Source organism: Theropithecus gelada, chromosome 19 (genome assembly GCF_003255815.1).
Source record: "Theropithecus gelada isolate Dixy chromosome 19, Tgel_1.0, whole genome shotgun sequence".
In the NCBI taxonomy this organism is placed as follows: Eukaryota; Metazoa; Chordata; class Mammalia; order Primates; family Cercopithecidae; genus Theropithecus; species Theropithecus gelada.
The window spans coordinates 1,996,495-2,011,618 of NC_037687.1; the positions used below are offsets into that span (position 1 = coordinate 1,996,495).

A 15,124-nucleotide genomic window follows, 5' to 3' on the forward strand; every position below is an offset into this window, starting at 1 on the left:
GTGGAGGTTGCAGTGAGCCGAGAGCGTGCCATTGGACTCCAGTCTGGACGACAGAGGGAGACGCCATTAAAAAAAAAAAAAAAGTAAAAAAAAAAAATCTCAAGATGGTTGTAAATGTGACTATAAAAATCAAACCCTTTATGATACACAAAGGGGCCCGTAGGAAATGAGTCAGCAGCCGGGGTGCAGGACGTGGGCTCCCAGGAGTCCAGGAAGCCCTGAATGTTTCAGCTGAATGTTTCGGAAGAACTGAGGAAGCAGCGTGCACAGGGTAAGAGAGAGGGCTGGGTGCAGTGGCTCACACCTGTGATCCAAGCACTTTGGGAGGCCGAGGTGGGAGGATCACTTGAGGCCAGGAGTTCTGCGAGACCCCTGTCTCTAGTTTGTAAAAAAAAAAAAAATCTGTAGGAAAATGGAAGAGATTGGGGAGGGAGGAAAGAGGATGCCTGGGTCCAGGTCGTGCCTCTGTGTGAAGGGACACCAGCGGCTGCTGGTGCGGAGCGCAGAGTAAAGGCCTGTGGCAGGAGATGTCCGCCCTCAGGGGCTCGGAAGCCCCTCAGCCTCTTGCCTCCCCAACAGGAGACATGTAGGAGGCTGAGCAAGCTGGGTGCCCTTGAGAGACAGGCCCAGGCGGGGCTGTGGCCACAGCAGCCCCAGGGGCTCCCCAGTGAGGTGGAGGCAGGATCAGGTGGGGACAAGGGTTGGGGCAGAAGTTCCAGGAGCCGGGGAGCCACCTACTCAGGCGGGGAGTGACCCTGGAAGTTGTCCAGCCTCCTGGAAAGTGGAAGTGGTTTAAAAAACACAGTGGGCTTTTCCGGTTGCTAGTAACACACAGAATTACACAGTTCACGTTCGGTCCCAGACGGGAGACTGAGGCTCGAGACGGTGAGGAAGGCGTCTGCCGTCCAGGGCTGGAGCTCCTGAGGACCAACACCTGCTCAGCGGCCCAGCCCCTGGGCTCCCTGAGATGCTCAGGCTGGAGAGAAGCGTGATGATGGTTCCAGAGCATCCTCCTCCAAGTCTCTGAGGCCCCAGTGGCGGTTCGGGCACTGGGGGGCCCGCGGGGCTCTTAGTGGCACATACGGGCGGTCATTTCTTTCTGTTAAGAGCAAGCAGGACATCAGCTCCCACCAGCCACTCCCAAAAGGGTGATGTGAACAGCAGACACACGGAGATGCACAGGCGGAGGGATGGCAGCTGGGGGCTACCCTGAACCCCCAAACAACAAAAACCACACAGGCAATCGCACACCTGGGACCAGGGGCAGCAGGCTACCCCTTGAGGCCAGAGTCAACATTTTCAGATCTGTGGGCCAGACGGTCCCTGTCATGATGGCTCAACTCTGTCTTGTACCTCAAAAGCCACCTCAGACAACTGGTAACCTCATGAGCGTACCTCGCTGCCAATAAAACTTTATTTACAGCCAGGCATGGTGGCTTATGCCTGTAATGCCAGCAGTTTGGGAGGCAGAGGCAGGCAGATCACCTGAGGTCAGGAGTTTGAGACCAGCCTGGGTGACACCGTGAAACCCCATCTCTACTAAAAATACAGAAATTAGCCGCGCAGGGTGGCGAGCGCCTGTAATCTCAGCTACTCGGGAGGCTGAGGGAGGAGAGTCGCTTAAACCTGGGAGGTGGAGGTTGCCATGAGCCAAGATAGCGCCACTGCACTCCAGCCTGGGTGACAGTGCGAGACTCTGTCTCAAAAGAGAAAAAAACAACTTTGGGAGGCCGAGGTGGGCAGATCACGAGGTCAGGAGATCGAGACCATCCTGGCTAACATGGTGAAACCCCATCCTATTAAAAATACAAAAAATTAGCCAAACGTGGTGGTGGTCACCTGTAGCCCCAGCTACTCAGGAGGCTGAGGGAGGAGAATCACTTGAAACCTGTGAGGTGGAGGTTGCAGTGGCTGAGATCGCACCACTGCACTCCAGCCTGGGCGACAGAGCGAGACCCTGTCTCAAAAACAAAACAAAACCCTACAAACTTTATTTACAAAAACAGAAAGCCAGCCAGGGGGCTGCAGTTTGCTGACCCCTGTCTTATACAGACTGGGACACTGGAAGGAAAGTTCTAGAATACAGAAAAAAAGAAAAAGAAAAAAGAAAAGAAAAACAAAGAAAAAAGAGAAGACCCCACTACTACCTTTAGACCCACCCAGTATGCAACTATTAATTTTAAATTTAGCAACATGTTTACCGGTAGCAAAGCCTGAAAGGGGATACACAAAAATGAGGAAGTTATGTGAAGATTTTTTTTTTTTTTTGAGGCGGAGTCTTCACTCTGTCGCCCAGGCTGGAGTGTAGTGGCGCGATCTCGGCTCACTGCAAGCTCCGCCTCCCGGGTTCACGCCATTCTCCTGCCTCAGCCTCCCGAGTAGCTGGGACTACAGGCGCCCGCCACCTCACCCGGCTAGTTTTTTGTATTTTTTTTTTAGTAGAGATGGGGTTTCACCGTGTTAGCCAGGATGGTCTCGATCTCCTGACCTCGTGATCCGCCCGCCTCGGCCTCCCAAAGTGCTGGGATTACAGGCTTGAGCCACAGCGCCCGGCCATGAAGATGTTTTTAATCTTTTTTTTTTCTTTCGAGACGGAGTTTCATGCTGTCATTCAGGCTGGAGTGCTGTGCGCAACCCTGGCTCACTGCAACCTTCACCTCCTGGGTTCAAACAATTCTCCTGCCTCAGTCTCCTAAGTAGCTGGGATCACAAGTGCCCACCACCAAGCGTGGCTAATTTTTTTTTTTTTCCCCCCCAAGACAGAGTCTTGCTCTGTTGCCCAGGCTGGAGTGCAATGGCGTGATCTTGGCTCACTGCAACCTCCACCTCCTGGGTTCAAGCGATTTTCCTGCCTCAGCCTCCTGAGTAGCTGGGATTACAGGTGCCCGCCACTACCATGCCCAGCTAATTTTTTGTATTTTTAGTAGAGACGGGGTTTCACCACATTGGCCAGGCTGGTCTCGAACTCTGGACCTCATGATTTGCCTGCCTTGGCATTCCAAAGTGCTGGGATTATAGGCGTGAGCCACTGTGCCCAGCCTTAATCTTTTCTTTTTTTTTTTTTGAGACAGGTTACTGGCTGTCACCTAGGCTGGAGTACAGTGGCACAATCTCGACTTACTACAGCCTCGACCTCCCAGGCTCAAGCGATTCTCCTGTCTCAGCCCCTTGAGTAGCTGGAACCACAGGCGTGCACTACTGTGCCTGGATAATTTTTTTGTTTTTTGTAGAGAAGATGTTTCACTATGTTGCCCAGGCTGTTCTCAAACTTCTGAGCTCGAGTAATCCTCCCTCTTTGGCCTCCCAAAGGGTTGGGATTACAGGTGGGAGCCACCTCGTCCGTCCATTTTTAACCATTTTTTAAAGTTGTAAGAGAGTGATGGCTCCCATCTGTCATCTTAACCCCTTGGGAGGCCAAGGCGGGAGGACTGCTTGCATCCGTGGGTTTGAGAACAACCTGGGCATCATAGTGAGACCCCATCTCGAAACACAATAAAAAATCAGCCAGGCGTGGTGGCTGTGGTCCCAGCCACTGGGAGGCTGGTGGGGTCCCGCTTTCATATCAGGGCCACCACATCCATACAGCGCTCCACAACCTGGGAACAGAGCAGCCCCTGGGCAGGTTCCAGGGCCAGGCCCTGAATCACGGGCACCCACTCCACTGCTGGTCCCCATCACCGAGTCACAAATGTGGGCCCCAATTGCAAGAAGCCACATTGGCTTCAGGGACGTGGACCCCACACTGAGGAATCTGGTCCCTGGGTTCGTCTCTAGATAAAACCTGGTAACGTGGAAAGCAGACAAGCAAGGGTGGGCGCAGAGGTACCAGGCTGGCTGCAGAAGTCAGGTGGAGTCTAGGCCAGGTGCGCTGCCTCCCGTCTGTCATTCCAGCACTTTGGGAGGCCGAGGCAGGCAGACCACCTGAGTTCAGGAGTTCGAGACCAGCTTGGCCAACATGGTGAAACCCGGTTTCTACTAAAAACACAAAAATTAGCATGGCGTGGTGGCACGTGCCTATAATCCCAGCTACTTGGGAAGCTGAGGGGGAGACTTGCTGGAACCCAGGAGGTGGGGGTTGCAGTGAGCCAAGATCATACCACTGCACTCCAGGCTGGGTGACAGAGCGAGACTCCAGCTAAAAAAAAAAAAAAAAAAAAAAAGGCCAGGCACAGTGGCTCCCGCCTGTAATCCCAGCACTTTGAGAGGCCGAGGCGGGCGGATCACGAGGTCAGGAGATCCATCAAGACAATCCTGGCTAACACGGTGAAACCCCGTCTCTCCTAAAAACACAAAAAATTAGCTGGGCGTGGTGGTGGGCGCCTGTAATCCCAGCTACTTGGGAGGCTGAGGTAGGAGAATCACTTGAACCCGGGAGGCAGAGGCTTCAGTGAGCCAAAATCGTACCACTGCACTCCAGCCTGGGCGACAGGGAGACTAGGTCTCAAAACAAACCCAAACCAACAAAGTTAGGGTGTAGTCTGCGCCGGCTCCTATCCCTTTCATAAGGGACACTGAGCTGCGCTCTGGGACACCTGAGCTCTGGACTGTGAAGGCGGAGCGAGCAGGAGGCGGGGCTGGCGCGGAGGAAACTGCACCTACCGCCCGGATTTGCTCCATGGGAAAAAGCAGGATCCCTCCCGGCTACTGCCGCCCCGATTTGCTCCGCGGGAGAACGCGGGATCCCTCCCGGCTACCTCACCACCTGTCCCATCAGCAGGGTATCCGGGACCCAACTCTAGGGCCCGGGGCTGTGACCCAGGGAGAGCCGGGGCCGCCAGCTGCTGGGCCGACCGCGGGCAGTCAGGGTCCTGGGCCCGGAAGGGTGCCTCTGCCACGGGCCGCCAGCCCCACCGTAACCCCAAGCCCTCAGCCCCAAGCCCGCGCACCAGTGGCTCCAGCTCCTTGGTGTCGATGAGGCCGAACTCCTTGACGAAGTAGTAGAAGTGCTTGTAGCAGGTGTTCACGTGGGCCTCGGAGCCCATCTGCGCGATGCGGTCAAAGTGGTGGATGTAGACGTGCACGAACACGCGGAACAGCCGCGACAGGATCTTCCGCACCGTCTGCAAGAAGTTCTTGGGGAACGGCGTGCCTGCAGGGAGAGGGGTGGGGCGGGTCCACGAACTCAGTCAAGTCCATATCCAGAACCCTTTGCTCCTGGATGTGACAAGGGGCTTCCAGACAGAAATTGCCGGCAGACCGGGGGCTGGTGGCTCACGCCTGTAATCCCAGCACTTTGGGAGGCCGAGGCAGGCAGATCACTTGAGGTCAGGAGTTCGAGACCAGCCCGGCCAACATGGAGAAACCCCATCTTTACTGAAAAATAAAAAAAATTAGCCGGGTGTGGTGGCTCACACCTGTAATCCCAGCTACTCAGGAGGCTGAGGCAGAAGAATCGCTTGAACCTGGGAGGCAGAGGTTGAAGGGAACTGAGATGGTGCCACTGCACTCTAGTCTGAGTGACAGAGTGAGACACTGTCTCAAAAAAAAAAAAAGAAAAAGAAAAAGAAAAGAAAGGTCCGCTGTACTCTGGAGGGACGTGCCCCAATGATCACCCACAAACCCACGTTTACGGGGTGCCCCTGAGAGCCACACAGAGCATTACACATCGAGCTGGGCAGGAGGTCCCACCAAAGGGTGATGATCCTGGTGGGCCCAGGGGCTCCATGGCAGTGATTCTGAAACCACTGAGAACACTGGGCCCAGCGCTGGCAGGGGTACCTGTCTCCTCTGCAAAGGACTCCAGGCCTGATGCTGATCCCGCCCTTCTCTGCTTTGGGGTGAAGGAGACAGGAGTCACCAGGAGCGATTCGGGATGAAGCGGGGCTACTAAGAGCAGCCCAACTTAGGAGAAGACTCAGAAATGGAATCTCTTTTTTTTTTTTTTTTTTTTTTTGAGACAGGGTCTTGCTCTGTCACCCAGGCTGGAGTGCAGTGGCGCGATCATAGTTTACTGCAGCCTCAACCTCCTAGCCTCAAGCAATCCTCCCACCTTAGCCTCCCGAGTAGCTGCAACCACAGGCGTGCACCACCAAGCCTGGCTAATTTTTTTTTTTTTTTTTTTTTTTGAGACGGAGTCTTGCTCTGTCTCCCAGGCTGGAGTGCAGTGGCGGGATCTCAGCTCACTGCAAGCTCCGCCTCCCGGGTTCACGCCATTCTCCTGCCTCAGCCTCCCGAGCAGCTGGGACTACAGGCGCCCTCCACCTCGCCCGGCTAGTTTTTTGTATTTTTTAGTAGAGACGGGGTTTCACCGTGTTAGCCAGGATGGTCTCAATCTCCTGACCTCGAGATCCGCCCACCTCGGCCTCCCAAAGTGCTGGGATTACAGGCTTGAGCCACCGCGCCTGGCCTTCCTGGCTAATTTTTAAAATTTTTCGTAGAGATGGAATTTTGCTATGTTGCCCAGGCTGAGCTCAAACTCCTGGGCTCAAGCGATCCCTGGGCTCGGCCTCCCAAAGCACTGGCATTACAGGTGTGAGCCACTGTGCTTGGCCTCCCTGACTTTTCCGGAAGGCTGTGTATCCCTGAGCCCCTGCCCACCACTGACTCACCCACGTTGGTGGGGAAGAGGTCCTCGTTGTTGATTTGCGCCTCGATCCAGTCCATCAGCAGGTCCATGTACCTGGGGGCGGAGAGCGCCGTGGGCTTCCGGAACTTATGCTCGTCCTGCCAGCGGTACTCGTACTTGGGGCCCCCCGACATGACGGGGCAGGACTGCTCCGTGCAGCCGTCGCTGATGGTGCCGTAGATGAGGTTGACGCGGTTAAAGAAGTCCACCACGTGAACGGCCACCCAGTCGTTCAGGTCCTCGCCCGGGGGCAGCTGCACGGCTAGCCGCAGGTCCAGCCCGGCGTTCAGCGACGCCTGCGCCTTCTTGTGCAGCTCGAAGCGTTGGGTGCCCGGCTCGAACTTGCGCTTGGGGCGGAATGTCTTGTCCTTGTTGAAGACTTGCTTCAGGAAGGGGTTGGACATCTTGGTGACGCCTGCTCTCCTGGAACACTTCTGCAGAGGGGTCCTGGGCCAGCGGCTGGGGGTGCCGACCAACCTGAGAGGCCACGAAACACTCACCAAGCCCCACAGCTCTCCCGCGGACCTGAAATACACAGGGGAGTCATGACCTGCTGGAGGTGACAGAATTTCCCAGAAACTCGTGCTGACGGCACAAGCGGCAGGATTTGTTTTTTTTGTTTGTTTGTTTGTTTTATTTTCTGAGACAGGGTCTCGCTCTGTTGCCCCGGCTGGAGTGCAGTGGTGCCATCATGGCTCACTGCAACCTCTGTCTCCCAGGCCCAAGAGATCCTCTCACCTTAGCCTCCTGACTAGCTGAGACTACAGACACACACCACCACATCTGGGTAATTTTCTTTTAGTAGAAACGGGGTTTCTCTATGTTGCCCAGGATGGTCTCCAACTCCTGGGCTCACGTGATCCTCCCACCTCTGCCTCCCAAAGTGCTGGGCTTACAGGCCTGAGTCACTGCACCCAGCTCCTAGTGGCAGGGTTCAAAACATCCCCTGGACTTCTGACTTTAAGGAGTTTCACCCAAAGGGGGCCACCTCCTTAGTGCACAGAACTGCACACGGCGAGGCCTGACTGGCTCATAGCAGAAGGTGCAGAGAGCCGGGCCCCAAGAGCCCACAGCGGCCACATCTTCCCCGGTGCTGATGCCTGGCTGGGGCCTGGACTTGCTGCTACCTGGCACTCTGGGGCTTGAGTGTGGGGGCAGGCTAAGCTGCCGGTTATAGGGGACTACGCAGGCCGGACTGTGGCCTCCACAAAGGAAGCCACACCCCAATGCCCGCAGCCTGTGCATGGCAGCCTAGGTGGAAAAAGGTCTTGAGGGATGTCATCTTGGATGACCTGGGTGGCCCTACAGTTAGAGACAAACGTCCTTATGAGTGAGGCACATACGGGGGAGACGGCTCTGTGAGGACAGAGGCGGATATGGGGGTGATGCTTCCACAAGCGAAGGGCCCAGGATGCTGGCCACTGCCAGGAGCAGAGAGAAGCCTGGCAGATGCCCCTCGGCCTCAGAGGGACCCAGCCCCGCCCACACCTTCATCGTGGACGTGCGGCGCCAGAGCTGACAGAATGAATCTCTGTCATGGCAGCGTTGTCCGCTGTGCCCAAGTCACTGGTCACTGGGTCAGAGACCCCTGCTAGGTCGGGCGCGGTGGCTCAAGCCTGTAATCCCAGCACTTTGGGAGGCCGAGACAGGCGGATCACGAGGTCAGGAGATCGAGACCATGCTGGCTAACACGGTGAAACACCGTCTCTACTAAAAAATACAAAAAACTAGCCGGGCGAGGTGGCGGGCGCCTGTAGTTCCAGCTACGCGGGAGGCTGAGGCAGGACAATGGCCTAAAACCGGGAGGCGGAGCTTGCAGTGAGCTGAGATCCGGCCACTGCACTCCAGCCTGGGTGACAGAACGAGACTCCGTCTCAAAAAAAAAACCAAAAAAAAAACAGAGACCCCTGCGATTGGTGTGATCCCTCTTTGCTTGATTTCATCTGCAAAGACCCCCTTCCATGTTGGATCACATGGCGAGATGCTGGGTGATTCCAGGGGCAGCTGTCCACCTCAAGGCACCGTATAAATGAGGAAACTTCCAGGCGCCAGCCCAAGTCTCACACACACCTGAGCGGTGACTTGTAAGACACCTGGGGGTTGCTCTGGCGTGGGGCCCCAGCATCCGCTGACTCCCCTGAGAATCCTCAGGGGAGAGAAACAGAGTCCATCCCGCACAGGGCGGAGGGACGACCTGGATCACACACCGCGCATGTGCCAGGTTCACACTCAGCACGCAGGGCCTGTCACTGCCAACACCGTTGTCACTACCAGGACGCCGGCACCGTGGCAGGCCCAGAGTGGATGCAGACCCCACCCTGCTCTGCTGGGTGCACCTCCTGGACTGGCAGACTTGACTGTGACACTTGGGGCAAGGCCCACGCAGGGCACTGGGCAGGGCAGGGGTCCTCACCACAGCATGAAGAGGACCCAGCAGAAGGGGGAGTCAGAGAGGAGAGAGGGAGTGAGGCCCACGCATGCCCAGGCCCACTGTGCTCCACGCAACGCTCCCAAGAAATAAACACACATTCATTATGTTCTAGTACGTCCCAACCCCACCTCATTTTTTTTTTTTTAGGCAGAGTCTTGCTCTGTCACCCAGGCTGGAGTGCAGTGGCACGGTCTCGGCTCACTGCAGCCTCTGCCTCTCGGGTTGAAGCAATTCTCCTACCTCAGCCTCCCAAGTAGCTGGGACTACCGGCACTTGCCACCACGCCTGGCTAATTTTTGTGTTTTTAGTAGAGATAAGGTTTCACCGTGCTGGCCAGGCTGGTCTCAAACTCCTGACCTCATCTGATCCACCACCTTGGCCTCCAAAGTGCTGGGATTACAGGCGTTGCGCCACTGTGCCCGGCCGTGTTGCTGTTACTTGTGACCAAGTCCTGTCTTGCGTCTCATTCCTCACGATGCATGACTGGGAGAGTGTCCTGGGGTTGCCATCACAAACCACCACAAATTTCGGGCTGAAAACAACACCCATGTATCACGGGGAAGCTCCCAGCTGTTGGGACTGGATCCTGTAGGGTTAAATCTAAGGTGTGGACAGGCCAAGCACGGTAGCTCACGCCTGTAACACCTGTAAGGACTTTGAGAGGGTGAGGGGGGTAGATGGCTTGTGTCCAGGAGTGTGAGGTTTGAGAGGGTGAGGGGGGTAGATGGCTTGCGTCCAGGAGTGTGAGGTCAGCCTGAGCAACATGGCGAGGCCTCGTCTCTACAAAAAAATTTTAAAATTAGCTGGGTGTACAGCACTTTGGGAGGCCGAGACGGGCGGATCACGAGGTCAGGAGATCGAGACCATCCTGGCCGACACGGTGAAACCCCGTCTCTACTAAAAAATACAGAAAACTAGCCGGGCGAGGTGGCGGGCGCCTGTAGTCCCAGCTACTCGGGAGGCTGAGGCAGGAGAATGGCGTGAACCCGGGAGGCGGAGCTTGCAGTGAGCTGAGATCCGGCCACTGCACTCCAGCCTGGGCGGCAGAGCGAGACTCCGTCTCAAAAAATAAAAATAAAAAATAAAAAATAAAAAATAAAAAATTAGCTGGGTGTAGTGGCGCATGCCTAGGAGGTCCTGGGAGGACCGTTTGAGCCTGGGAGTTCGAGGCTGCAGTGAGCCACGTTCATACCACTGCCTGGGCACAGAATAAGACTCTGTCTCAAAAAATAAAAAATAAAAACAAGGCATGAGCAGAGACGGATCCTTCCAGAGGCCCCAGGGCTTACGGTTAGGGTACCCCCCAACAGACAACAGAACGGCCCCCACCAGAGAATGATCTGGACCCAAATGCTCACAGGGCCTGGGCATCGGGGGAAGAGATGCTGCATTGTTTGGAAGAAAAGCAAGTTAGAGGCTGGGTGCGGTGGCTCACGCCTTTAGTCCCAGCACTTTGGGAGGCTGAAGCAGGCGGATCACCTGAGGTTGGGAATTCAAGATCAGCCTGGCCAACATGGTGAAACCCTGTCTCTACTAAAAATACAAATATTACCCAGGCGTGGTGGCGCGCACCTGTAATCCCAGCTACTTGGGAGGCTGAGGCAGGAGAATTGCTTGAACCTGGGAGGCAGAGGCTGCAGTGAGCTGAGATCATGCAACTGCACTCCAGCCTGGGCGACAGAACAAGACTCTGCCTCAAAACAAAGCAAAACAAAACAAAACACGGTGTCCACTATGAACACAGTGACAACAGAGTCTGCACCATAAGAAGGTACAGGGTCAATGGTTTGTCACAAGGGAACACCTGGTGAGGACCGGCTGGGGGCACTGCTCAGGGCAGCCTGGGCACAGGTGGCAGGAGGACTCGGGTCCCACACACTCTGTGGTGACCAGAAAGGCCTGAACTTCCCCAGCGCCAACCTGGGGCCCTTAGCCACCATCGTGACTTCCTGCCACCAGGGTTAACACCCAACTAGGAACTTACACTTTTCATTTTCCTGGGACAAAAACCCCATCTCCACTTCACAGATGAGAAAACCAGGCCCAGAAAACCAGGCCTCCACCCGCTGGCTCTGTGGACATCGGGGTCGGATCGTTCTCTGGGGTGGGGCCGTCCTGGGCACTGCAGGGTGCTGAGCAGCGTCCCTGGCCTCCACCCACTCCCTGCCGGGAGCACCCTCAGTTGCGACAACCACAGATGTTCCCAGACATCACCCAGTGTCCCTTGGGGTTAAGATTAGATCGCTCTGGTGAGATCGTGGCTCAGAAGATTATGACTGACTCTACAGCCGTGTCTCACACCACACAGCTAGTGGGTGGATCGGCCGGGGCTCGAACCCTGGCCTCTGTGGGTGAAGCCACCGCTGTTTCTGCCCCACAACTCCCTGAATTCAGCAACTCTCGGGGACGCAGGCAGCCGTCTGATCACGAACCTAGTGACACACGCTTCCCGGGCCAGTGCTGCTCCACCATGGGGCCCCTCCACTGCCCAGCAGAGCCACGAGGATGGTCCGAGTCCAGGGGCTGCTGACCCGTCCTGGTTTTGCTGGGGGGCACAACCCCAGGGTGAGCACACAGGTACCCCTCTGCTTGCTTCTATTTTTAGAGAGGTTCTCGCTCTGCTGCCCAGGTTGGAGTGCAGTGGCGGGATCACGGCTCACACTTCAGCCTGGACCTCCTAGCTCAAGGGATCCTCTTGCCTCAGCCTCCTGAGTAGCTGGGAGCACGGGCACTCACCACCATAATATTTTATAATTTTTTCACCACCAGTTAATTTTTTTTTTTTTTTTTTGTAGAGACAGGATCTCACTATGTTTCTAGGCTGGTCTTGAGAACTCCTCGACTCAAGCGATCCTTCTACCTTAGCTTCTCAAGGTGCCAGGATCACTGGCGTGAGCCACTGTGCCTGGCCACCCCCGCCCACTTCCCAAGGAAGGAGCGATCCCACAGCCGAGTCTCAGACCCTCCCTGGGAAGCGCCTGATTCAAAGGGGCCACCTCTGTGCTTACGGTATCCCCCTGGGGCTGGGGAGCCCAGGACGCATCCATGCTGGGGCTGAGCAGGTGGGAGCCATTGGTGGGGACCTGAGGCCCTTCCCCATTGATGGCTCAGCACCCCAGAGGCCAGCACCTGCCCCGGTGATGAGCTCTGCAAACCACACCTGCCCTCAGGCCACACCGTCTGCTGCACAAGATCAACAAATCCCCTCCGGAGAAGGGAAATGGCGGCCACCTCCAGGCCACGGCCCACCTGGCGCTGAGCGAGATGCTCCTCTGCACCGGGGATCAATCACCTCCGTCCCCACACGCCTGTCTAGATGGGGCGAGTGCAGGCCTCACTTTACCAGAGAGGAAACCGCGCAGGCGAGCGCATCCCCGTCCACCCAGCCAGGCCCACTCGCCTCCCTCCTCCCCATTTCCACTTCACGTCTGGGCCGACTCACAGCCGACTTCCCAACACCAGCAGAAATCACAGCACAGAGCAAAACCCAACCTGCCACGGCCCGGTGCTGCCCTTTGGGGATTTCAGGGTCTCCCGTGCCAATTTGGGGGCTCAGCTTCCAACCATGCCACCTGGTTGGGCAGGCGGGGCTTTCCAGCAGTGGTATGGTAGCCCTGGGCTGACTGCAGCCACAGGAGGAGAGGCCTACCCGGGCTGCGCCTCAGGGAGAAAGTGGCTGTTCCCACAGGCCCCTGCTTGTCTTTTTAAAACTGTTTGTAGAGATAGGGTCTCACTACGCTGCCCAGGCTGGTCTCGAACTCCTGGTCTCGAACTCCTGGTCTCAAGTGAGTTCTGCCTCGGCTTCCCAAAGCCTCTCCTCCTACTGCCTCGGCTTCCCAAAGTGCTGGGATTACAGGTGTGAGCCACCATGCCTGGCCGAGGCTTCTCTTTTTCTTTTTTTTTTTTTTTTTTTTTTTTTTTTTTTGAGACGGAGTCTCGCTGTGTCACCCAGGCTGGAGTGCAGTGGCGCGATCTCGGCTCACTGCAAGCTCCGCCTCCCGGGTTTACGCCATTCTCCTGCCTCAGCCTCCGAGTAGCTGGGACTACAGGCGCCCGCCACCACGCCCGGCTAGTTTTTTGTATTTTTAGTAGAGACGGGGTTTCACCATGTTAGCCAGGATGGTCTCGATCTCCTGACCTCGTGATCCACCCGCCTCGGCCTCCCAAAGTGCTGGGATTACAGGGTTGAGCCACCGCGCCCGGCCGGCTTCTCTTTTTCTAAATTCCTTTACACTTCTCTACCAGACTCATGCCAAAGACAGTTAGTTCCAGAAAACAAGACAGGGCAGCCCAAAGAGTTTGTAAACTCCCTCTCGGCATGTCTGTCTCCTTTCAGAAGGTGACGGGTGCGGGGCGAAGGGGCTCATGCCTCTAATCCCTGCATTTAGGGAGGCCAAGGTGGGTGGATCAGTTGAGGTCAGGAGTTTGAGACCAGCCTGGCCAACATGGTGAAACCCCATCTCCACTGAAAATACAAAACACTAGCCGGGTATGGTGGCGTGTGCCTATAATCATAGCTACTTAGGAGGCTGAGACAGGAGAATCGCTTGAACCCAGGGAGGCGGAGGCTGCAGTGAGCTGAGATCATGCCACTGCACTACTCTAGCCCGAGTGACAGAGTGAGACTCCGTTAAAAAAAAAAAAAAAAAAAAAAAAAGGTGCAGCATTTTAAGTGGAAGTTAACATCTTCTGAAGAGCCCTGTGGACGGGCAGAGTTCCCGTCACAGCAGATGGTTTTCTTTTTCCTTTTTATTTTTTTTGAGACAGGGTCTTGCTCTGTTGCCCAGGCTGGAGTGCAATGGCGCGATCTCGGCTCACTGCAACCTCTGCCTCCCGGGTTCAAGCGATTCTACTGCCACAGCCTCCCCAGTAGCTGGGATTACAGGCGCCCGGCACCACACCCAGCTAATTTTTGTACTTTTAGTAGAGACGGAGTTTCACCATGCTGGCCAGGTTGGTCTCAAACTCTTTACCTCGTGATCCACCCGCCTCAGCCTCCCAAAGTGCTGGGATTACAGGCGTGAGCCACCATACCCGGCCTAATTTTCTTTTTTTTATAGAGACAGGGGTTTCGCCATGTTGCCCAGGCTGCTCTCAAATTCCTGGCCTCAAGCAATCCTCCCGCCTCAGCCTCCCGAAGTGCTGGGATTACAGACACGAGCCACTGTGCCCGGCCTAAGCAAACCGTTTTCTATCAGGAACAAACACGGGCTCCTTGGCGAAGGGGTGATCGGCCACAGAAAGGGGTTTTTTCCCAAGAAAGGCCAGGACGGCCTCAGGACCCTGACTCCCGCCCTTGTTGTCCCCTGAGGCTGGGGGCTGGTTACCGTGTCTGGGGCTCCCTCCGCTCTGCTCTTCTCAGATTTCTCCAGGGACAGTGTGGGGAAGACAAGGCAGGAATCAGCTCTCAGAATTCCACACCAAGGCCTTCTCGGCTGCCCCGGTCTTCCCACGGACGAGGCACAAGTGATCCTTGGAAACTTCTAGAGAAATGAAAGGTGAGATGACAAATTCCCCTGCTGCAACACTTTTTTTTTTTTTAAAAAAAAAAAAAAAAAAAACACAGTTTCTCTAAGCAACCAACTGGTATGACCCCTCCCCCACCAAGGTGCAGCAGCTCACAGACCAGTCACCCACTTCCTTCCGGAGGTTTCCACATCCTGTCACTGCCTCGGGGACCGCTGCCCCAGAGCACAGGAGGCGCCTGAGAGACAAGCCCTGAGCAGAGACGTCAGTTCCCTATGTTCTAGGTCAGTGCACAACACTGGCTCCCGGCCTGGCAGCCCTGATACTTGGCTGGAAGATGCTCCCAGTCCAGAATCTGTCCTGTTAAAAAAGGCAGCGTCGACCGGGCGCGGTGGCTCACGCCTGTAATCCCAGCACTTTGGGAGGCCGAGGAGGGCGGATCACGAGGTCAGGAGATATAAACTATCCTGGCTAACGTGGTGAAACCCCTTCTCTACTAAAAATACAAAAAATTAGCCAGGCATGGTAGCGGGCGCCTGTAGTCCCAGCTCCTCGGGAGGCTTAGGCAGGAGAATGGCGTGAACCCGGGAGGCGGAGCTTGCAGTGAGCTGAGATCGCGCCACTGCACTCCAGCCTGGGTGACAGAGCGAGACTCCGTCTCA

The 15,124-nt window shown here is 56.0% G+C and overlaps 1 protein-coding gene across 4 annotated transcripts in view; it reads right to left on the reverse strand.

Annotated features, from left to right (window-relative positions):
- Positions 1 to 810: 810 nt before the first annotated feature.
- Positions 811 to 15,124, reverse strand: part of MOB3A (MOB kinase activator 3A) — a 27,470-nt gene continuing 13,156 nt past the window's right edge. For 3 of the 4 annotated variants that reach the window (XM_025366093.1, XM_025366094.1, XM_025366092.1), the window contains 4 exons: positions 14,324 to 14,479; positions 6,549 to 7,090; positions 4,887 to 5,089; positions 811 to 1,099 (listed from right to left, as the gene is read on the reverse strand). In XM_025366093.1, the coding sequence (XP_025221878.1) occupies positions 1,070 to 1,099; positions 4,887 to 5,089; positions 6,549 to 6,969 (654 nt within the window). In that variant the 5' untranslated portion in view covers positions 6,970 to 7,090; positions 14,324 to 14,479 and the 3' untranslated portion in view covers positions 811 to 1,069. Of the gene's footprint in view, positions 1,100 to 4,886; positions 5,090 to 6,548; positions 7,091 to 14,323; positions 14,538 to 15,124 lie in introns of those variants that run through there. The other variant, XM_025366091.1, reaches the window with a different exon arrangement.